Source organism: Balaenoptera ricei, chromosome 13 (genome assembly GCF_028023285.1).
Source record: "Balaenoptera ricei isolate mBalRic1 chromosome 13, mBalRic1.hap2, whole genome shotgun sequence".
In the NCBI taxonomy this organism is placed as follows: domain Eukaryota; kingdom Metazoa; phylum Chordata; class Mammalia; order Artiodactyla; family Balaenopteridae; genus Balaenoptera; species Balaenoptera ricei.
Window position 1 is genome coordinate 96097811 of NC_082651.1, and position 23062 is coordinate 96120872.

The 23062-nt window shown below is 45.1% G+C and overlaps 1 protein-coding gene across 1 annotated transcript in view; it reads right to left on the reverse strand.

Annotated features, from left to right (window-relative positions):
* Positions 1-381: 381 nt before the first annotated feature.
* GRHL1 (grainyhead like transcription factor 1) overlaps positions 382-23062 on the reverse strand; it is a 46048-nt gene continuing 23367 nt past the window's right edge. The window contains exons 9-16 of the mRNA XM_059943153.1: positions 15000-15158; positions 10879-10930; positions 9458-9597; positions 8346-8383; positions 6111-6202; positions 5688-5773; positions 3099-3163; positions 382-1905 (exon numbers count right to left, since the gene is read on the reverse strand). Of these exons, the coding sequence (XP_059799136.1) occupies positions 1791-1905; positions 3099-3163; positions 5688-5773; positions 6111-6202; positions 8346-8383; positions 9458-9597; positions 10879-10930; positions 15000-15158 (747 nt within the window). The 3' untranslated portion in view covers positions 382-1790. The remainder of the gene's footprint in view (positions 1906-3098; positions 3164-5687; positions 5774-6110; positions 6203-8345; positions 8384-9457; positions 9598-10878; positions 10931-14999; positions 15159-23062) is intronic.

The following is a 23062-nucleotide window of genomic DNA, read 5'->3' on the forward strand; positions in this document are numbered from 1 at the left end:
GCTTTGGTGGTTAAATTTTGGCAGTAGTTGAAAACTAATTCAGGGCCCCCTCAGTTAACAATTACTCGGATCATTTCAGACCCCTCTAAGGAAAAATTAAGAGGAAGGAAGAGACCCAAATATATATGCTGGGAAATAAGGAGAAAATGCTAAGGTGATTCTTTTCAGCTCTACTATTTTAAGATCTCAGATTTTGCTTTACTGACTAATGAAAGGAAAAAGTCAAACTGAATAACAGGAAATGACATATTACGAAATAGACATATAAAATTTAATCCCTTTGGTTTAACATACATCTTCAATTGTACAATTAAAAACAAGACAAAATCGATCCCATAAAACAAAATATAAAATATTGTTTATATGACCCGTGTCCCATAATATCTTATCTTAGAAAACCAGCAATTTAGTTCACATACTTCATTGGAATATTTTAATGTAAGAATGTAACTATCAACCCTACTTATACAAATAACCTACCTCCCTGAGCCTAAAGGTACCTGCGATTTTAGTTCCGTTACAAAATTACACTTTTTAGGATTTTTATGTATTTCAACTTGTGTACAAAATGTTCCCCTGCCATAGTAACACAGTCTCATAAATTCATGAATGCCTTCTAGAATTGTTAGCATACTAGACAACCAAAGCTTGAAGGTTCTGGAACATGATAAAACAGAAGTCATTTCTCGTAACAGGAAGATCAGGAAGAACTCCATCTTGGGTTGTGTCACCCAGTTCACAGTAACCACAGCACGTGTGATGATTACTGTGTTTATTCCCTGTCAGGTCCACCTGACTGATACTAGCAGACGCAGCAGTCATGAGCTGCAGCAGTGTTTTTTCCTTTACTCCATTTGTTAATCAGTGCTGACATCCACATAATAACATTTGCAAGAGCAAACAGAATCTCTGTCGTTTGAGAAGGTTTTGCTATGCTACTGAATGACTGCTGTGTCTGGGAAAACGCAAAGAAAGCGTCTGAGTGGGTTCCACTAAGCGCAGTATGCTATCTGCTGGGCGTAGGTGATCGAAAATAACTTATCCTCTCGTCTCAAGGAAGTCTTTAAGGTAGCCCTTATCACATCTCTCCACTATATGTACACGGACACCACATGTATATATTATCTATTTATATAAGACAGGTATGTACACATTTACAGACACGGGCCTTCAAGACGTATTGCACTTACGTACACGCAGCTTTAGCTTTGACGGACGCACACTGTAACTGTTTAAGTTCTTCACGAGAGAGGCAGTTGATATGTTCAAGAGAATTGCAAAGGAAGACTTCGGAAACTTGCCCTATTGGAGTAAACATTTACTGGGGAATGAGAGGCCGAGGGAGAAAGGGCGCACCTGGTCCTCTTGGGGTGCCGTGCCCATAACCTGAGGCAGCCATAGTTACACCGAGTCTGACGTGCACCAGTGAGCAGGCCCACTAGCACTGAAGAGACAATATTTTTATAAATAACGTAGCAGATACCTTAAGGTTCCCAGGTAATCTAGTAAATCTTGGAACAAAGTTTTCACTTTTAATGCTAAGTATTTATATCAGAAAATTCAAACATCGTGGTATATGCTTTCTCTGTCATCTGAAAAACGCCAATGCAATATAGTCAATGCTAATCTCCAAGCCAAATGCGGCGCCATCTCCAGCTGGAAAGGAACCCCTTCCACTGACATCCACCCATGTTTGGAAGGTGGCCGAATGGGGAACCTGCGGCTTGCCAACCCAAAGGCCCACGTGACAGCTTCCCTGAGCTCACTGGGAGTCGTGGGCCGGGGCGCCCTCAGATCTCGGTGAGGGTGAGTTTGTACAACCCCCCGGCCTCTTCGATCTGCAGCTGGAAGGTGTCTTCGTTGGAGTAATGCTTCACGATGTTGTCGTCCATGTTCACCAGGATCCTGCAAGAGGGGGGCCAAGACAGACCCACTCAATCCTGCCCGCTCTGCAGTCAGACCCAGCCTTCACCGTTAGCTCTGCCCCTTACTAGCTAGGATGCGGGAGGCAAACTGCTTAAACCTCCCTACGCCTCAATTTCCTCATCTACGAAACGGGTATAACAGTAGTGCCCACCTTATAAGATTATTGTAGGGATTAAACGAGGGACTCAAGTAAAACACTTAACATGCAGGGCACGTGATAAAGAAAACCCACTAGCTTAGTTACTGTTATTATTTCAGCATGTAGTAATCATTCAATAAACAGCATTTATTATAATGAACAAAATAAGTCTACAGAGGAGCACTTCATTGGTCCAGCTTTCGAAAGCCCATCAGTAAGATTAACCTACATGATCTGAAGCCAGAGCTCCCTGACAAATTATCTTCCCTTTAATTTAATTACCCTTAAAGTTTAGCTGAACTACTATCAAGTCCAACCGTTCCCACTAGGCCCATCTAGAAAATTCCATTTGCTTTAGAATTAAGCCAAAAAATTCTTATTCTATATACCCTGCTTACCCATGCCAAACAGCACAGACGCTTAAGTAAGACAGTACTAAAAATATTAACTTCTGGACAAAGAAGCAATATTCTGCGATTGAAAACATGATCCAGGGCAGGAGGATGGAGTGGGAAGGGCAAAGGTTTTGCAGTCGGTCAAAACACAGCTTGAGTCATGGCCTCGGCACTAACTCACCACCTGCTCTTGGACAAGCCTCTCAGGCTCTCTGGGCCTCGGCTGCCTCGTCTAGAAACTATGAGTAGCAGCATCTGTCTCAGGGTAACATGAGAATTAAATAGCGCACGAAGGGCCCAGCCCAGTGCCTGACTCACGACGGGGCTCAGTACATGGGGTGGCGACTGCTGTCACCCTTATGTCACCCTCAGTAAAGTTCATCACGTGTCCTGGAATTCGGGGCCACTGCACTGCAGGCAAGCACGGGAAGAACAAAGACTCTACTTGAAAAAAACCCACAAAAACGTCCTGGAGAAGTAAGTCAACTTTATGGGATGGTTTAGTTAAGAAAAAATACATGCTTGCATTGATGCTTCTCTAACTGGTTCTTGACTGGGCACAAATGCACGTGAATGACATGCATGTTACGTAATTTCAACACTGTTGAGAGGTATTAAGAATGCCAGTCACTGCTCACCCTTTTTTACACTTCTTGAATATTTTCCCAATCTTGTCTTGGGGAACATCATATTTGTCTGAGATCTGAAAGAGTAAAAGAAAGATAATCACAAAATGCTGTCTTCATGGCTTGAAAAAACAAACAATATGTATATTAATATAGTGGTACAGACACTCGACTTTCCATCTCTCACAGATGCACATGCAAGGACACAGATGAGAGCCCGTCTGTATCCTGGGGAGGGGTGTTACCTGCCTTTGGAGAAAGCTGGAATCGGGTGTTTGTTATTTCTCGCGAGATTACAGATGTCATAAGTCTATTATATGGCCATAGTTTATTTAAATTAATACCTCACAGAGCAGTCTTACGTTTCTAGAGAAACTGAGCGGAAACTACAGAGCTGCTCACTGCCCCCTACACCAGTGTGCTGCACTTGTTATGTGTGATTGAGCCGACACTGTGGCGACTCAATCGCCATTAGGAACTGAAGTCCACCATCCACTCGGGTTCCCTCTCTGAGCTGTACGTCCACGGGTTTTGACAAGCGTACAATGACACACATCCATCTTGTCACAGGTACTTTAATCAGCACATAAAGGCCTCGCTTTGGAGTCAGACACACCTAAACGGGATCAGTTCTGACTCACTTTCCATTGGCAGGTGACCTTTCTAACCCTCAGCCTCCTCTTATGTCACCTCACCCACCCCAGCACTGCTGTGGGATTAAAACGTGTCCAGCACAAAGCAGGAGTTAATTTCAGGTACAGAATTATGAGAAGGAAAGAAACTATTTCACATCCCACAGCCCAGAAGGAACACCAAGGCCCTGATCACAGCAAGGCCTGCACCTCTGCCGGGGCTGCCCAGAGCCTCTCCAGAGGGCAGCGAGGCTCCGGCCAAGGTGTGGCCCCTCCTCCCTTCATGACAATGGGTGGTCCACACAGTGTGATGAAATCAGTACGGTACAAACTCTGGAGGTTTTCCTCTCAGGGCACAGGCGCTATCTGTACAGGGAGGGGATGGATTACTACAGGACAAACAGCTGATTCAGTCTAGATCAAACGCTTTATCTGCACTGCTGTCCAGACCACTCCCACGCTGGGGTCACTGCCCACCCAGCCTCAATCTGAAGAGCACAGCTCCAGGGGGCCCTGAAAACGGGGCCTCAGGAGACCAACCTTCAGATCACTTTCAATCTAACACAAATATACATTTCAAACCAAATCCAAGCTCCCATCATACAAACAAGTTCATTTCTTTTCTGTATCACTGGATGGTAATTCTTTGTATATTTATGTAATCCCCGCCCAGGAGATGGAAGACTGTAATGAATTCCTCATGAGTTGCGAACAAGTTATATTCGGCATAGTGAGTCTTTTTTTTCACATTCTCCTCTCCCCATAATCAAGAGTTTGCGTGATTCTTAAGAAGGGCTCTCAGAAGACAAGGGAAGCCAGAGGGACCCAGGAGAAATCGCAGGAAGCAGAGGGCTACGGGTGGCGCTGGCTGTGGTGCCGGGGCAGGAACGGCCTAAGAGCCGCTGTGAACGCCGAGCTCCCTGAGGGGCTGAGCGATAGCGCCCCCAGCCTCTGTCCCGCTGCCCTGCTTTAGTTTTCTCCATCGCATTTATCAGTACCTGGCAAATTACACAGTAATGTCTTTGTTTACGTTATTGTCTCTATCTTCCTAACTAGAACCTAAGCTCCATTTGGCACTGTGTCACGTACCCTTCTAACTCCAGGGCCCAGAACGGTGCCTGGCACAAAGCAGGCCCTTAACAATTGTTTCTTAAATGAATCCAACACACTGCAGTAGTCAGGGGTTGGGGGGGGGGGGCCCGGGAGAAACCTATCTCCAGCCCAGTTATGGGCGTGCTTTGAGCTCAAAGATCCCAATGATTTACAGGGGGCCGAGGTTGATAAATATCAAGACACAGTGCTGATTCCTTGAGTTTCACCCTGGGGCAAAGCCAAAACGGGGAATCAGCATGGCACCCTTCTCACATCTCTCTCTGATGTCTTAGGGGCAGGATGGGGTCAGTTTGCTTGTGGGCCCTTTGCTAAGATCCTGCAGGAGGGGCTGTGGTCGTCTCTGGTCACACGTCTACATTTTCATGAATAGGCTCTGAGTAAGATCTTGACACAAGTTCGGTCACGCCCCAGATCAGGAGTTTCAAAGGCAGACCGAGGCACCACTGTTTTATGCGTGAAGTTTTTAAGATTTTATTCGCTAGAATTAACTTTTGTTGGCTTCTCAGTAGTTTAAGTGGCAATCTCCTTTTAACCAAGTCTATGAAAATTAAACTATTCCATAGGTCATCGCAAATTCACTCAATTCAGAGGATTAGACTTTGTTGAGTGATTACTAGCTACCAACCAGTGCGCTGGGTGCAGCGGTCTGAGGTGGGACAGCCCTGCAGCCGCTGAGGACCTTGGGACGTGGGGTAAAACGTGGCACATGCTGCAGCCACAGACACGGCGCTGGGACTCAGGAAAGGCTTCAGTACCACACACAAATCCGGATGGTCTGGTAAGACTTGTTCCAATCCAATTCTATGTAAGTTTGTTTTTACTTTTTAAAGAGAACCACAAAGTTCCTCTTACTTACAGCTTCCATCAGGCCTTTCAAAGACGGAGTCTTGAGCATCAGGGCATCGAAGACTTCTTCTGACTCCTTTCGCACATAGAGCAGCACTGACCCCCAATCGGGAATAAGGAGGGAAAAAGAAAAGTGAACTTCACTGACAGGAGCAAAATAAGAAAAAAGACCGTGGGTATTGGTTAAAATAAAAGGAGACGTCCACATTAAGGACAGCAAGCATGAACCGATATAAAATCTGTCTTAAGGAACACAGCTTTCAGCTTCTTTTAACTCTGCTGGAAGTCCCAGCTCAAGCCAGGAGCTGGTCTGATGGAGGAACACTCAAAGAAGTCAACACCGATGAGATCTGTTTGAGCAGTGTATGCTTTTGACAAATTCAGAGCTCACTTCCCACTGAAAACTCCCACTAGGAAACGTAAACCAACGCACCTCTCTTTGGTTCTTCTACCCGGCTCAGCTTAGCAGGAGGAGGGATCACAAAATCGTCTTCCGAGCCATAAGGCCCCCTTTTCAAGTTAGACCTGCAGGTGATCCGAAGTATGCAATTAGTGACTTCACCTTAAATCACTAGCAGAAGCAAAAGGAGTTTGGGGGTGTATCGCTGAATCTTAGATTTAAAATGACCTTCGTTCTCTATCTGGTCCAGCTTCCTTATTTTGTGGATGAAAATCTGAGGCCCAAGGAAAGATGCCAAGTGAACCAGGCTCGCGCTACTGAATGGCAGAGCTGGGACTACACTCAGGCACGTGCCAGACACCCTGGCTGCTCTTACACAGCTCAAGCTGCAGGTGCGGGAATGCAGTTTCTTTCCAGGCAAACACTTATGAAGGAGGTGGGATCTGAGACGTACATGAAGGTGGTAACAGAGGAGAGGGCATGTCAAAAAAGGGAGGAAGTGTGAGCGGGAAAATGCAAAGCCAGGCTGGCTGAAACAGAATGTTCCAGAAGAAGATAAATCTAATCTGGAAAATCTTGATCATTCAGCTCTGAGGAATTCTAGACTTTATGTTGCAGTTATCAGGGAATCTGAAAGTTCTGTGAGACAAGAATGCTGTAATCAGTGTGTGGTAGAGATCGGAGGGGACTCCAGGACCTACAAGCAGAAGAACCAGTTGGAGGACTTTGGAGACAATCGTAGCATAAAATTCCAAAGGGTTAAAATACAGCAGTGTCAGCGGAAATAAAAAGGGGAAACGTTTACAGTACATTTGGAGAAAGACGTGAAAAGATCAGAGTGATTGGCTGTCAAAGTCACAAGTTATGCGGTGTTCAATGTTGTGAGGTTCAGAGTAGGTGAGCAAGAAAATAGTAAAAAAAACCTGAAAATGAAATAAGTGCTTGCAGAATTCTGAGCAGAATCATCACTTCAAGAATAGAGGCTGGGCCTTAAAGTACTCTGTCTCAGCTTCCAGCACGTAACAGGCCTCCAACGAAAGCACCTGCAGGATTTATGTCTGAGAACACAATGAGCTAAAGAGGCAGAGAAGGCCTGTGGCCAATTCGGGTGGGCACGGGCAGCCAGGATGGCCCAAAGAGGGGGGCTGGACCCTCAACATGGTAGAGTGCTGAGCGGGAGGGCTGCTGGCGTGGGCCGAGGGGGGTGCCCCCAGGTGCGGGGAGCAGCGACACCTCAAGAGCAACAAGCACACCCAGGGGCCTCGTCTGGGTTTCTAAAGCCCAGTCTCCACAAGGAATCAGGGTTTCTTGGAGAAGAGGCTGATTTGAGGGCCGGAGAAGGGAAAACGCAAGTGCCTGGAACACACTCTGCCTGAAAGTGAGGAAGTGCTCGAGCAGTGAGGACAGGAGGGTCATGTCAAAGGGATCCAGGAGCAAAAGCTTGAGGGGCCCCGTAGCCCCGGGACAATGTGAGCAGAGTAAATGACGCTGATGGATCCGAACTTACTGAATAAAATGAGAAATCGCAAGTCCATGCTGATATAAACATGTAAATGAAGAAATGCAAAGTGGGGCAAGGAATGAGATATTTACAAAGCTACAAAGCACCTCCCCTCAAAACACTTACTACAAAAGGAGAAGAGCAACCCCACAGTGAGAAGCCTGGTAGACACCGCCTGATTTGAGCGATCAGAGCGAACGTCACCCGCCACAGGGTGCACTGAAAGTGTGTGCCCCCGACAGGACACACTGAGAGCAGGGCCTTGTCTGTGACGTTACCGCCAAGACGCATCATCTACCCCAACCAAGAGGAAACAAAGGACAGACCCAGGCAGAGGGATGTCCTACAAAACACGGGTCTGTAACCTTCAGAAGTATTAGCTCAGGAAAGTCAAGGGGAGATTGAGGCCATTCCAGATTGAAGGAGATTAAGGAGACAGGACAACTAAATACACTGTGGGAGTCTGAACTGGACCTTTTCTTGCCATAAAGGATATCACTGGAACAACTGGCGAAGCCTGGGTGGGAACATGGACTGGCAGGTACTAAGGTCTCAATGTCAGTATCCTGCCTTCTTCACGCAGGAGAACATCCTCATTTGTGGAAACATCCACCAAAGTATTGAGGGATGATGGATGGGTCACTGGGTCCGCAACTTACTCTCAAATGGCTCAGGAAAAAAATGAGTTCTTTGTATTATAATTATTCTATACGTTTGAGACTGTTTCAAAATAAAAAGAATTTGCTAAAACAAAACATAAATCTTACCCTTCACCCTCCAATTCTTCTGAGGCAATGGGAAGGACCTAAGACCAAAAAAAAAAAAGACTGCTTTTCAAGAATATGCTAAAATACTTTAGACCTTAAATGAATTATTCCCAAAATGAAAATAATTTTGAATGTGACCAATCTCATACAAAATCCTCTAGCCTTATTTTTCAATACCCAGATTCTTGAGGATGTCTTAAACTCCTCTAACTCAGCGGTTGGCAAACTACAGCCCACGAGACAAGCCTGGCCCTGTGCCTGCTTATTATTGGCACACGGCCACACCCATTCATGGCGCAGCGTTTATGGTGCTTCTGACCCCACAATGGCACAGGTGAGTGCTCACAACAGAGACCGTCTGACCCCCAAAAGCCTACAGTGTTTATTATTTGACCCTTTACAGCACAAGACTGCTGACCCCTGCTCACCCCAAAGCTTCTCATTAGAAACTGAAGACATTGGCAGTGACTTTCCTGAAGAATTCTGAAAACTCATGTCTGTAGGAATCTGTGTACAAAGCCCATGGCAGACGTCTTTGGGGTATTTCCCTGAGCTCAGCTTGGCGGGCACACTCCACTCCACCCAGGTCCTACCTCCACTGAGTTTCTGCTCCAAGCAAAGCTGACTGCGTATTTGTTAAATTTCACATTAGTCGCCAAAACACAGCCAAACATGTGCCAGTGATGATCCCCTAACTTAAACCATAGAGAGAGCCCTCAGATGTGCTTTATCCCATTACGGATCCCACCGCAGGCATTCCTCTGGCTTTTCCCTCCTGTCCAGACCCATGTAAGTTAAATTCACAGGACCACAGACTCAAACTCCAAATTCTGTTACTACTCCAGTATCCTTTAAATGAGCTAAGATACAAATAGATAAATTCACACAGAATTAACTTGCCGGGTCTTGTACTGTGGTTCCACCAACAATGCTTACACACACTTGACTGCATGGACATCATGTTGCCCAAACCGAACACTCCAGAGAGCTGACACCTAACACTGGCCAGACCTCATGAAGTTTTGGCTTCTGTTTGCCATGAGTGATGCCAAAGACTTTCTTTCTGCGGAGTTTCACTTCCTTGCAGCTACCCTGGGATCCTGGTTACCTACGTGAGCGCCCCGCTGAAGGTTGGCGAAGTGCACGTCAGGAATGAAGAGGACAGGCTGGGTGTCGAGATCAATGAAGGGCTTGAAAACCGTGATATCCATTCGTTTGTGAGAGGGAAGCAGCGGTACTTTGACATCAGAAACTTAAAAAAAAAAATGAGGACACCACAGTCAACAGCTTACACACGCAGACTGGATGCAGGCCACAGAGCATTTTCCTCACTGTTTAAGAAACTTAAATTGTAGAGGAATATCAAATACAGGTCATGCTGCCTGAACTGAGAAAAATCACAGCTTATGTGAAGGAACAGGTCGTTCGTATTTGCACTAAAATCAATTGCACATCTTATCAAAATCAGGAGAGAAAAAGCCATCTTTAAGCAGACACAGACACACACACGACCAGAAGATCCAGAGCAGAGGCAAAGCATGTTTAGTTTCTGCCTGAAAGGCTAAAACTTATGACTGTATAAACGTAATTTGGAAGTAATTTCACGCTAGCTCTCCTCATTAGATGATTTGTTCTGACAGCAACGTACTCCTGAATTCAGAACACGAACCTGAACTTCAGACCTTCATCTTCAGAACCGAACCTCAGGGAGGCTGAGAGTCAGCATGACTATCTAACTCTTATTAACTGAATTACAGACTCCATCATCCCCCACCCTGCGGTGCTTAGTGACGAGCTTTCCTAGCCAGTTAGCTGCTCTCTGAAGTGACGTCGTGAGGCTGCAGCGTGATGCCAGCGAGACGGCCCTGACTGCTGCACTCAGGCCACGTCTGCTGGGCACCAGCCACGAAGAGAACAGGTGCGGCCGCCCGCATACTGTGGATGAAGCGCTGCCCGCACAGAGCAGCTTGCTTTTTTTTTTCCTTGTAGTTGAGAGCTACAGGATTTTGTGAACGTGAATGCTGGTCACGTTAAAAAAGGAAAAGCGAAAAAGCTTTCCCAGTGCCATGTCCAAACAGAAGCCCTACAGATTCTGCATATGTCAGAATACTCAACATAAGAACACCACACTCATTTGGAATGAAGACAACCTGAATTCCAAAGGGTGTTATTCTTAAAAAGCTAGACAAGCTCCAATTTCATCATGAGCTATTCGGGCGGACTGTGTGCTATTTTTCAGGACTGGAGCCAGCAACCTGAACCAGAACTGACAGCCAAAATCGTCTGAACTCTGGAGAAACTCAGGAATCCTTCCTGCAGTTCCCCAGAAAATGACTTAGTTCAGCCCTCATCTGTCCTTGTACCTGGTTAAAGGAAGCAAAGCTACCACCTCACAGCAGTAAAAAATATCCACCACTCTATCTTCTGCTTGAAACCTTCAAGTCACTGTTCTGAATGGAAAAGGTCTAAAATGCTTGGTGAAAACACTTCTACTTACAGGCATTCAACTGGGAGCTGGGGTCAGTACACTTGCCTTTTCTTTTGCTTTGTTTTCGTTCTTCATCCCTGATTTTCCGTTCAGCTCCCTAGGTCAAGAGAAGACAAGACGTGGTTCTGTTTATCTGATCCTCTTGAAAATATTTAACTCTTATCCTGACCTATGGGGGGAAAATATCTCCTCTTTGGAAATGAGCCGCATCGCTTATTATACTCATGAAGCTTATCCCAGTAGTTTCCTCTAAAAAGCCCATTCTTAAAACTATTTTTAACTATATGAAATCACAGGAAAACACTTATTTAAAAAACAAATAAATAGAGCAAAATTCCCCTCAACAATTGACGTGGCCAGGTTAAATGGAAAGTTAAGAAAATCCATTAATGTACCACACACTGGCTTCAAAGACACAAGTGACTTTTCTTGTTGTCTATTAATAAGACAATGAAAGAAAAAACACAAGTTAACCCTGCTTTGAGTGTACTTTCCTGTATGGGCAATGTGGTCACTGAAAACTGTGATTTTGTCCAAGGACTTGGCATCTACTAAGTGACAGATAGGACCAACTGTGACTCACAAAAGCAAACGTTTAACTAGAAATCTGCAGTCACCTAAAAGAGAAAAAGTATGCTCCCAGGCCTACAAAGAGGACATGTGTACACAGTGTGCTCCAACCACACAGAGAACGGCACTGCCACACAGCTGAACCCACAAGCCTGTTAGTAACAAGCACGACCTGAAAGTAAGCAAGCAAGTGCAATAAAAACAAAACTATTCGTTAGTCATTTTGCTTGACCTACTGGCATTTTTTCTGGATGACGTAGATTTCTTTACAAAGTTATTCAGGTATGAACTTATTTGACTTAAGGTGACTTACCTTTCTCTAAATAAATTCCCTAATAGCAAAGAGAGGCAGTAAAAATCATCCCACTGATTTTGGCACGATTGTACAACAAAACCACATTTTAAAATACGGAATACAAAACCCCCTTCTGCCTTTTAGAGGGTGTTGCTTCACTAATGCACCAGTAAACATACAACCTGCTTATCAACACTGCTACGTGATACTGACGCAAACATCCCCTCCCTGACGGAGGAGAACAGGCAGAGATCGCCAGTCTCCTCGAGTTACCGACTGGAGTTGGTCGGTATCTCTCAGGTCCTTCTAACAGTCTAACAATAACTTCATGTAGATGGTTAAGTTATATTCCCTAAAAGGAAGTTTTACAAAATAGGACACTTTCCTCCTTATTTATCAGCTACATCTACAAAGAATGAGAAGCGGCTTTTGCTTCCACTCAAGATTTACCCTCTGCTCAGAAACAACTGACAGAATGACCAAGTGCATGAAACAAGGATTCTGAAGGTCCCAGCCACCAGGCAATGAGGAAGAGCAATTCCCTAGAAACAGGAAACCAGTGAGGCGAGACCCCCCAGGTGCTGAGCACCCTCCAGAGTTTCCAGGCTGCGGCCCAGGGAGGGATGTCCGGGGGTCTCCACGAGCCAGATTCCTCGGAATGAGAAGGCAGAGGCGAAGCAGAGAGATCAAGGCGGCAGGCAAAGTGGCAAAAAAGTTGAAAGAGAGTTGGGAGAGAAAGAACCCTGGATGTCTTCAGAGGGGCCCACACACTCAGCAGAGCGCCGAGAGTGCACAGTGTGAGGAAGCCATCCGCAGTCGGGGAGCAGAAAACATCTAGAGAAAAGACTAGAGGCCAGGGCCAGAAGCAGCACCTGCTCCCAGTGATCAGACTGGAAAAACGGATAATTCACGGGCCCGGGGCAGAAGAGGCAGGAAGAGCTCGCCTCAGCCGTGGGGAAGAACGGCCTGACACTGAGCACTGCTGAAGACCCGCCCAGCAGACAGGAAACGGGAGACCTGGGGAGACCAGCCTGTTTCCAAGGAACTTCACTAGATCTCAGGACAAGGCGCGAGAAGATGCGCAGGATGACAGAAACATCCAGCCCCCAACGAGGTAAAACTCACACGTCTGGCGTCCAGTGAGATGCCAGGCACGCAGGGAGGCGGGAGACCAGGAGCGAGGCGGACGATCAAACCACTGGAGCAGCCCAGAGCTGACACGGAAACTAGACAGGAACACGGTCACCGGAGCCGCAGTCCACGTGCTCAAAAGCCAGTGGACGGCTTCCTGGTGGCGCAGTGGTTGAGAATCCGCCTGCCGGTGCAGGGGACACGGGTGCGAGCCCTGGCCCGGGAAGATCCCACATGCCGCGGAGCAACCAAGCCCGTGCGCCGCAACTACTGAGCCTGTGTTCCAGAGCCCGTGAGCCACAACTACTGAGCCCGCCTGCTGCAACTACTGAAGCCCACGCGCCTAGAGCCCGTGCTCCGCAACAAGAGAAGCCACCGCAATGAGAAGCCTGCACACCGCCAACGAAGAGTAGCCCCCGCTCGCCACAACTAGAGAAAGCCCGTGCGCAGCAACAAAGACCCAACGCAGCCAAAAATAAATAAATAAATAAACAAATAAATAAACAAATAAAAGAAACAGCAGATGTCAGAAAAATTTTTAAACAGATAAAACTTTAATTTCTCCCTAGATTTTTAAAAAAAGAACATGGACATCGCAATAGTTTGTCTTTTGGCTAAAAAGAAGAATGTGGTATGAAGGAAAGAGATGTGACTTAGGGTCAGAAATCCCTGCTCTACAGCAGACGTGACCTGTCATTTGTAAAATGCAGCACATGTTAAAGCACTGCGGTGGGTAGACTAACGCCCCTCAAAGCTGTCCACGTCTGAACCCTAGAACCTGTGACTGTCAGCTTACACAGCAGAGGAGAAGGAGGCTGCTCCCCAGCTGACTTTAAGACAGGAAGAGTATCCTGGGGCACCTGCGTGAGCCCAAGCTAATCACAAGGGTCCACGGCAGCAGGAGAGCCAGAGGAGCACGTGTGAGGACGGCTCTGAAGATGGAAGGGGCCATGAGCCAAGGAATGCGGGCTGCCTCTGGAAAGCAGAAAAGCAAGGAAACAGGTTCTCCCCTAGGGACTCCAGAAAGGAATCAGTCTTCCAACACCTTGATTTTAGCCCAGTAAGGCTTGGGTCAGACTTCTGGCCTACAGAACTGTAAGATGATGGATGTGTGTAGTTTTGAGTCACTAAGTTTGTGGTAATTTGTTCACAGCAGCAGAGAACTAATACACCTAGCACATTATCAGGCACGTGGCCGGTACTCGGTAAACATCGCTGAGCCTGGGTGTTTGAGGGAGTCCTCTGGGCCCGGAGGGCCTCAGGCTCATCCACGTAGGGCCACATGCTTGCTCTGTGCACCCAGAACACAGGCCAGGACACCAGACCCCTGATGGCAAATACACTGCCAGTTTCCTAGTACCTTCTAAAAATCTTAATAACAGAGAGGCTTTAACAGGATGAAAAGAGGAGACTGGCAAAAAAAATACAGTTCGATATTTCTGAGTGGGAAAAGTCAGAGTCTTCTTCAATCTTAGTTCAGCGGACGGCTCCGCCCCGTTCTTGAGGATACCACTGTCTCCAGACCCCAAACCAGCATGGGCCTATAGCTTCTCTCTGGATTTAATCCAGCTGAGCCCCTCGCTCTGCACCTGGCAAAAGTGCACATCTCTTCTCCAGAAAAAAAGCAGTCATACCAGAGAAAAGAAATGACACTGACATCATTTGGGCCTGTGCTCTCTCTTCCTGCCTACCTGCTGCTGTCAAGAAGAATCTGAATCTCATTTTCTCCTGCCTTAGTGAGCTGGCTGACAACTTGCCAAACAGCCTGGAGGGAGGTGAGCCAGTGAAAACACACGCGCAGAGTCCTCAGACCCAGAGCTCAGGAAGAGCTCCAACACCGCAGCCGCGGCCTGCAGGTCCCTGTAAGCTGAGGGGCCACCAAGGATTGGGTGCAGCTGGCATGAGTCCCTGTGTGCCATCCTATCAGACACGCCCGACAAAATGTGCTCATCGACGCTTCCAGTTTTTCAGTCAAAAGGAGATTATTTTTCTCCCCTATATAATGTGATTTTGCATGGCTAAAACATGAATTGCTTATTTAAAATAAGCTATTTTATATTATCAGCAATACATTCTTATTGAACTTAAACAGCTCCTGGTCTTTTCCTGTGAGGAAGGGTGCCCCTTGCACGCTGTATTCTAAGTGTCCCTGCCGAGTCGGCAGCCTTACCTTGTCACAGAAGACTTTTATCTGGCAGTACGCCCGATGCACAGGCTTGTTGCTGCGGTTGTTATAGCTATAGGTGTCGATCTGAATGTTCAGAGGCAACCCCTTCACACCTTTCTGAGAAGAGAAATCTGTGCTTAAGCAGTTCACGGAGATGAAAACCTGCAAAGCGAAGAAAAGGTTCTGTAAGCACCAGGCACTGACGGTCAACCTTCGCACAGCTTGTAAAAATAGTAATGTCACTGAACCTATCCAAGTATGCTCTAAATGAGAGCTCAGCTTCTTGTTTAAAAGATTTTTTAAAGAGGTAACAAAGGGTTTATTTTAAAACCACCTTTGGTCATAAGAATGCAGACCTTAAAGGGAAAAAACAGACAGCAGCTTTGACCCCCTGTCAATTCTCCCCCCAGAACACTTATTTAGTATCCTACGGTGGGGCTGAGGCTGGTTGTCTTTCTTGATGTCATTTTTGAATGTTCCAAATGGTATACATTCTCTCTGCAGCTGTTTTAGAGCTTGCAACTAACTCTTTGGGGATCCGTCTGTCTTTATGTCTACACCACCTCCTAGGATGACCTGTAACATCTATGTCCCAATATTCTGGAATTTAGGAAACTGTTCATTAGAGAGACCCAGGTGAACCTTGTACAGAACACCAACACGCTCCATTTCCCCCGCCCCGCCCCGCCCCGCCCCGTATTTGTGATTCTGGATTTTAACCTCTCCACACTTGGTCACAGGTTTTTGAGCTCCCTGTCAATGCTTTAGTTTTAGAATTTATTTCTGATGCATGAGCACCACATAGTGGGTATTATTGGAATTACAGTTTTTAAAACCGGTTGGCGCATTTCAAAGACCCTAGACCCTTACTCTGGATTCCTGCCAGACCGTGCGTGAGGTGACAACCCTACAGCCCTAACAACCAAAAACAGATCCGCCAAGGTTGTGGTCGTGCGGGGTGCCGCTGGCTGAAGCAAGACCCAGAGAGGGAGGGAGACGCTTCAGTCAGCAGAGGGGGGAAAACCTGTAAGAAGGTAAGATAAGAGAGAACGGAGTGGGAACAGAGGGTAAGGAGAAAAAAATTATAGCCACAGGACAAAGAACGTTCTCCAGAAGGTACGCAAAATGCTGAACCAGGGTTTCTATTCTTGCTCTAGTCTATATACTGTTTTTAAGTAGGAAGAGACCAAAACATCCTAAAAAGATTGAGAACTTGTCCAAATAAACAGACAGAAAAGTCATCTCTCACTCGTCCCCCCACTCAGCCTCGTCCGCTCGTCCGCTCTCTCGTGCCGAGGACACGCTGGCGGCGTGGCCCCGCCTCCCCTCTGTCCTGCCCCTCTTCCTGCTCCTGTCCCCTCCTGCCGCAGTCCGGTCCCCTCCACAGCTCCTCTCTGCTGCTCTCCATCTAAAGGTCCGACTCAAGGCCCTGCTCCCGGACTGTCTGCATTCAGCCCACACCGTGACACGGAGCCGACAGCAGCGAGCTGTCGTGCTGGGCGTGCACCTTACACACGCGACCTCGTGTCTCAGCACAGCCTGGAGGGCCTGTTATCCTCTGTTTACACGTGAGGCCTGGAGAGACTTTTTAAACTGTCCCCAGGGTAGAAAGCAAAGGGCTGGGATTCACATCCAAGACTTTCCCCCTTCACTCGTGGCTGCCTGTTTCCCAAACCAACTTTTTATCCTATAGACAAATCACTTGGCTTTTCTTTACTACCTGGAATGGTTTGCCATTTTTATATGTGTATGTTTTATGTCCCTGACTAGATCGTAAATACTCAGCAGGCTGGGTCCATTTCTCCACTGGACACGGTTCCTGATCTAGGACTGCCTTATCTTACCTATGATTTTTTCTTTTCATTTAAGTAATTTTCAGCAAATAAGCAAATTGCTCTAATTTTTTAAATACATAAATCTAGATATGTAGGAAAAAGTGGCACACATGAATTTCAAATCCACTACAGAAACTTAGTACTTTGACTTTATATCTTTTCCTATAAGTTTTTTTAAAAATCGTTTCATATATAATCCAGAAATCAAAATTAAAAAGATAGTTTATGGAATAGATGACAGAAGGACAAACAGAAAGGCAGACAGAAAGACAACAGTTCATGCAAACAACAGAGCACATAAAGTAACCAAACCACCACATTTTTCATTTTACAACTAAATGGAAAATCTGAAATTTTCTCCATCATTCCAGGTCACCCGGCTCGATTCCTAACTCAAAAACAGCTGCCTGGGAAAGTTACACTTTACCCTCAACAATTCCAGGAAGTCTTTGACCCAAAGTGATGTTCCCTTTACAAGAGGATTTCACGGTAATCCAACCTAAAACCTAACCTGCCCTTGCTTCCCAGTGTCAAGTTTCTATTCAGAGCAGAAATAAGCAGGAGCCAGATCCCAGGATCAGTATAAACATGGAGACTTCAGAGAGACATTACTCTCACTGTTATTCATGATCACTTACAATTGCTTTCTTATGGACATGCTTCTCCTATTTTTATATCAACTCTTTCTAAACCTGGCGGTGTTCTAAATGTGTCAGAGAAAGTGTACGGCGTCCCTAACTCAGCATTAAAAAAGTGCCACCTTCTCTAGATAAACACACAAACATACCAGTAAACAGTGAACGGGTTGTGCGGTATCTAGGCCAGGGACACGAGGTACAGGAACAGTGGGCTGAAGCCCTGCAGGAGAAAAATGGGGGCGGCACAAGAACAAGCCGGACAGTCACAGGGACAGCTGGCCCTGAAGGGGACACGCATGCCATGTTTAAGCCTCAACCAAAGGCTGGCAAGGGTGCAAGATGCCTTATATATGTTCTAGCAAGAGGTAATGTGGTCAACAGGAAAGGCTTTGGTCTGAAAATCAAAATGCCTAAGTTTTGGTCCCAGCTCTGTCACTGACTGTGCTGTGACGTGGGCAAGGGTCCCCACTGTCAAACACAGGGTTGGATTAGACGACGATCTCTAGATGACTTTTAACTGCAGTCCCAGCATATTTACACTGAAAGATGATGAATCCTATATCCCTACTCTGTATTTCTAGTGACAATAATTTTGTGTAATACGTTGATCAATCAACTTTTTACAAATCATGTTCTTTTAGGAGTACCATGTGAAGTTGCCACTTAAAGTTATCATACTAGCTACCTGTATGAAATTAAGAATCTTACAAAGCAGTGGTTCTCGAAATGCGGCCGGAGCATAAGTCTGCCTGGGAGCTCGAGTGCTTCACACCCTGACTCACGTGGAATTCCCGGGCTGTCAGCCTGTACCGGAGACGGTGACGGTGAGGCCACGTCTACAGTTCCTGCTCCCACGCCTGGTGTGGGTTTCAGGCTCGAGAACTGTCTTAGGTCCTACCTGGGTAATTCTCGTGATCAGCCAGGATAAAAACCACTGCTGTCAAGTAATTAATCTTCTATATACTTACACACTTTGAGCGATAAAAGATCTCCTTTGGCTCCAAAACTCTGAGGTTATTAAAACGAGTCCCAGTATATGGTTTCCTTTCTTGAAAGAGTTCCGATGTGCTTACATGTATTTATATGTATGCCATCAGGTTGTTTTTAATTAAAAAAAATTTTTTTACAGAGGTACAGCCCTATCAAATAAGAATAATATTCATTTAATCAAAGGAAAGATAAAGATGAAAGCATATGCTCAACTTTGCTATTCAATAAGGTCGTGTAAATCCTCAAGAACTCCTACTTTAGAAGACAGAGACCAGAAAAAAACCTATTAAAAACCTGTCAGACTTTACTTCTTATGTTTATCCCTCACGTGACGTTTGATTTTCATGGGGGTTGACGTGTACGGATGAACTGTGCGTTCGGGTGTGAGGCTGGCCGGTGGCGTCGCGCCCACGGAGGACAGATACGACGTTTGAGCAGCCCTTCCTGTTCCTGGGGCCTGGTACACAGCACACGCTCAGCACACAGGTTTTTAGCAAGAGGAGGAAGATGCCGAGGGAGTAGTGAACAAACACGACCAAGAAGAAGTACAATGCAGACACCTAAAGCAGCTTTCACGTATTTATCTAAACCAGCAGTGGGTTACCTTTTTCTGCAAAAGGGCCTGATAGAGTTTTCGCCTTTGTGGGCCACATGCGACCACCCAACTCTGCAGTAATGGTGCGAAAGCCGCCACAGACGATATGTGAACAGATGCTGGTGGCGGTATCTTGAAAAATCTTTGTTCACATAAACAGGCCCCTGGCTGGCCAGGGCCTGAGAGCTGCAGTTTGCTGACCCCCCGAGCTACACCATTCTCTAAGCTGCTGGGACGGTAATTGATCCTTATGACATCACAATGTGGTAAAAACAGCGAGGAAGCACTACCCCCCTTTTTGTAATTCAGTATTTCCACTTTCCCCGCAGGTGACCTCCTGAGAAGATACCCGCTATGGACTTCCCATTAGTGTGACCTTCACCCACACACCCACACTCTTGATCAATGCAGCCCACGCTCGTGGACGGGACTACACTAAGTTCTGCGGGAGAAGCTTGGTCAGTGTCTGTGAATCTTTATTTAGGAAGGTGACAATCTTTAATCAGTAGCACCCAAAAGAGGGAGAGAGCAAGTGTAGGAACACGAGGCAGAGCTGTGCTCTGGGTCCTGGGGCAGCAACATGGTGGATGTGTTCTGTTCCTCACCACATTAACACCTGGGGTGGGTTCTACCTTGGGTGACTTGGTCTTGACTTGGCCTTGGACAATAGGCCAAGTCACCCAAGTCTGGATAAAACACATGTTCAGACCATACTCATTGTGCAGAGAAATATTTTCTATAATGAGATTACAGAAAAACTCCAATATCAACTACAGAAGGTGGGAAAGAGGTGAAAAGGAAGATGGATTATTACACATCCAACTTCTCCTCTATAAAATACACGTGTGTGTGCATGCACACACACTTAAAACGCCTTATTTCTGAAGTCTGAGAGTAGGCTGAATGATACACAACCTTCCTTCTCTAGAATGACGTAAATAAAGATCTTTAAGAACTCAAGTAATGACCTTTTCTCTGTTTTCATACCTCCTTGCCACTGATTTGGAGGAAAGGTTTGATGTTATTCAAATAATTGGAACATAAATCTCAAAAGATGAGCAACTAATGTTCCCATCTAAACTCACTAGAGAGAAAAAAAAAACTAACCACAAAAAACCCTGCTAAACAGGTGGAAAGATGCTCAGCAAGATTCCTCTTTAAAAGTCCAGCCCATTTTTCTAAGACAGTTCCTCATTCTTGGCCAAGAATTCATGCATTTAGAACTGCTCAAAAAATTTAATTTTGTTTTCATGCACTTAGAATTTTTCAAAAGATTTAATCTTGTTTTCAAACTTCAGTTTGAAAATGAGAAAAAACCAACAGAATAAAGATTTACATTATCAAAGGAGTAACTTGTATAGATTTTTTCATTCCAAATGTTTATAAGCACAGAACCAACAAGAGATCAGATCTTGGGGGGGGGTGGGATGGGGAGGGGGGGAGGGAGGGAGATGCAGGAGGGAGGAGATATGGGAACGTGTGTATATGTGTAGCTGATTCACTTTGTTATAAAGCAGAAACTAACACACCATTGTGAAGCAATTATACTTCAATAAAGATGTTTAAAAAAAAAAAAAAAAAGAAATCAGATCTTGAACTAATTTATGATGATTTTTCCAGGAAGCATTATGGCAGCCGCACAATACTGTTCACCAGCCAGCTGCTGTGTCCACTGTTACTCCTCAAATGGAAAGAAAAGGAGAAGAAAGACACAGGGAACTAATCTGCTCAAAACACAGGTCACAATCAGCAGTTCATTTCCCAGTCAGTAGAATGAAAGCAACTGAGAACAAATTTTATAAACCCCCAACTCGCCTGTTCTATGGGGGTTTTATCATCAATACCACAAACCAAGGCACAATTCCAGAAAACTTATGGACTCTCTAGTCTAAAGGGAGTAGTCAGATGTATGAGCTTTGACAAGTGAGTTTCATTTGTGGGGAGACATTCTAGAAATAATTTTTCACCCACCTAATTCACAGAAAGAAAGCATTAACAAAGCACTTGGAATTCATCAGGAAGAAGTTACAAAAATTATAAGCAGGTGAGTCAGAAGCTACGTGATGAAACCGACTGACTTAAATACATCAGGGTAATTTTCATAAACAAAAAGGCTGTTCCTTTTCAAAAAGTTACCACAACAGTAATACTCATTCTATATTATTATTCCTGTACAAGAACCTGACAGCCAAATAATATAGTTTTAATTTTTTTTCCCACTGAGAGATTTAGGTGGAATTTTACACGTTATTATAACATTGCTTCTAAAATGGTGAAAATCATTTCCTTTGACTTCCATAATATGGTTTTCTCAATGAGTGGAATAAAAAATTTCAAAATGTGAACCTTTAGATTCACTAAGAACATTATATGAACCACTCTTATGACAGTTTGGATAAAGTTTTCTTTTTAATTAAGTTTTTTTAGGGGATAAAGTTTTCATTTTAAGGGCTCTGATTTTTCCACTACAATAGAGTAACAAAGCGTAATGCTCATAAGAGTGAGAGGTCACAGGAGTTCAGCCACATAATGTCACCTCAGTGACCGGGACAACTAAGTCATCAACAACCTGCAGTGCTTCTCCAGAGTCTGAAGGAAGGGACCCAAATTCTTAAGGCCCTCCAAAACCCAGCTCCAAACTCCCATTCTAGTTTCACACCTCCTTTACAGGAATTTTTACACACACGTTGGGGATCTTTATTTTCTCTGCCCCTCAATTTAAAATAACTTTTATTCCATTCTCTACTGACATCTCTCTTAAAAATAAAGACCTAGTAACAACTGATAGAACTTCTCTGAGATGCGTTCCCTAACTATCCCAAAAGAATTACAACCCCGTTTTACTATCTATCACATTGTAATAAGTAGCCCTGCCCCCAGCACCCTGTGGCCCTACTGTGAGCTTCTATTTCAGGCCAAGGGCCTGGTATCCACACCCCCGTCACCTCTACTGAACACTTGGTCACTCTGTCACACTGTGATTATAAGTGCTCTAAGCCCCTTGATGGCAGGAATTATGTGTGACCCATTTTAAAAATTTCTTCCCGTGTTTAGTATATTTTTTGTATTCTCCTAATGCCTATTACTACTAAATGGTACTGAATTAAAAGCTGGTAATGAGAGACAGAAAGACCATAGGTATATAAAAATCCAGCTATTATCTCCAAATCTTAATTTAACAAGCTTCAAATCCTCACAAAACTTTAAATACACACAACAGTGCTCCCCCCCAAAAAAAACAAATGAAAAGACTCGGAAAAAAAAAAAAAGAGCTAATATAAATTTACATAAATTAACCCTTCTTTCTTCCGGCCTCTAGGAGAGGGCCCTTTAAACAATAAAATGGCTACAAATCAGGAAATGAAATGAAAAAAGAGAGACTGCTTCCCTGACATTAGGCAATCACCAAACACCAGTATCACCACAGAATCTTAATCATTTATTCTTACTCAACAATTTTCAATCGCTCACCACTGCCTATGTAATAGACTAAATTCCTTAGCAGTCAAATGCCGTATGTGATGCAATCTGCCTTTCCAGTCATATTTTCCACCACCTATAGCAGTACTTCTCAAATGTGAATAATACACGTATCCTTTTTAAAAGAGAAAAAAAAAGTTCCTCAACCCCTAAAAACATATCCAATCCTAGTCTGAGAAATACGACTCTACTCAAACAGCTACATAATGTTTGATCACACAGCACCCTAAGAATTCACCTGGCCTTTATCTAGCTCAAACCTAACACCTAAGCACAAACACTAGCACTGAAGCCTCCTGGCAGCAATTGGCAGCAGAATATACTTGTGATTTTAAAAGTCTAATCACTGAATTGAAAACGCAAAGAAATTCCAACCCCTATATACTTGGTCCACAGACCCCAAGGGTTTGAGACAACTCATTTACAGGGAGACGTCCAAGGTCCTCACTAGGGCACCACAGGGCCTTCAGGATCTGGTCCCTACCTCCCCTCCGCCCACTTGCCTTGGATGTCCAGCCCCGATTTGAG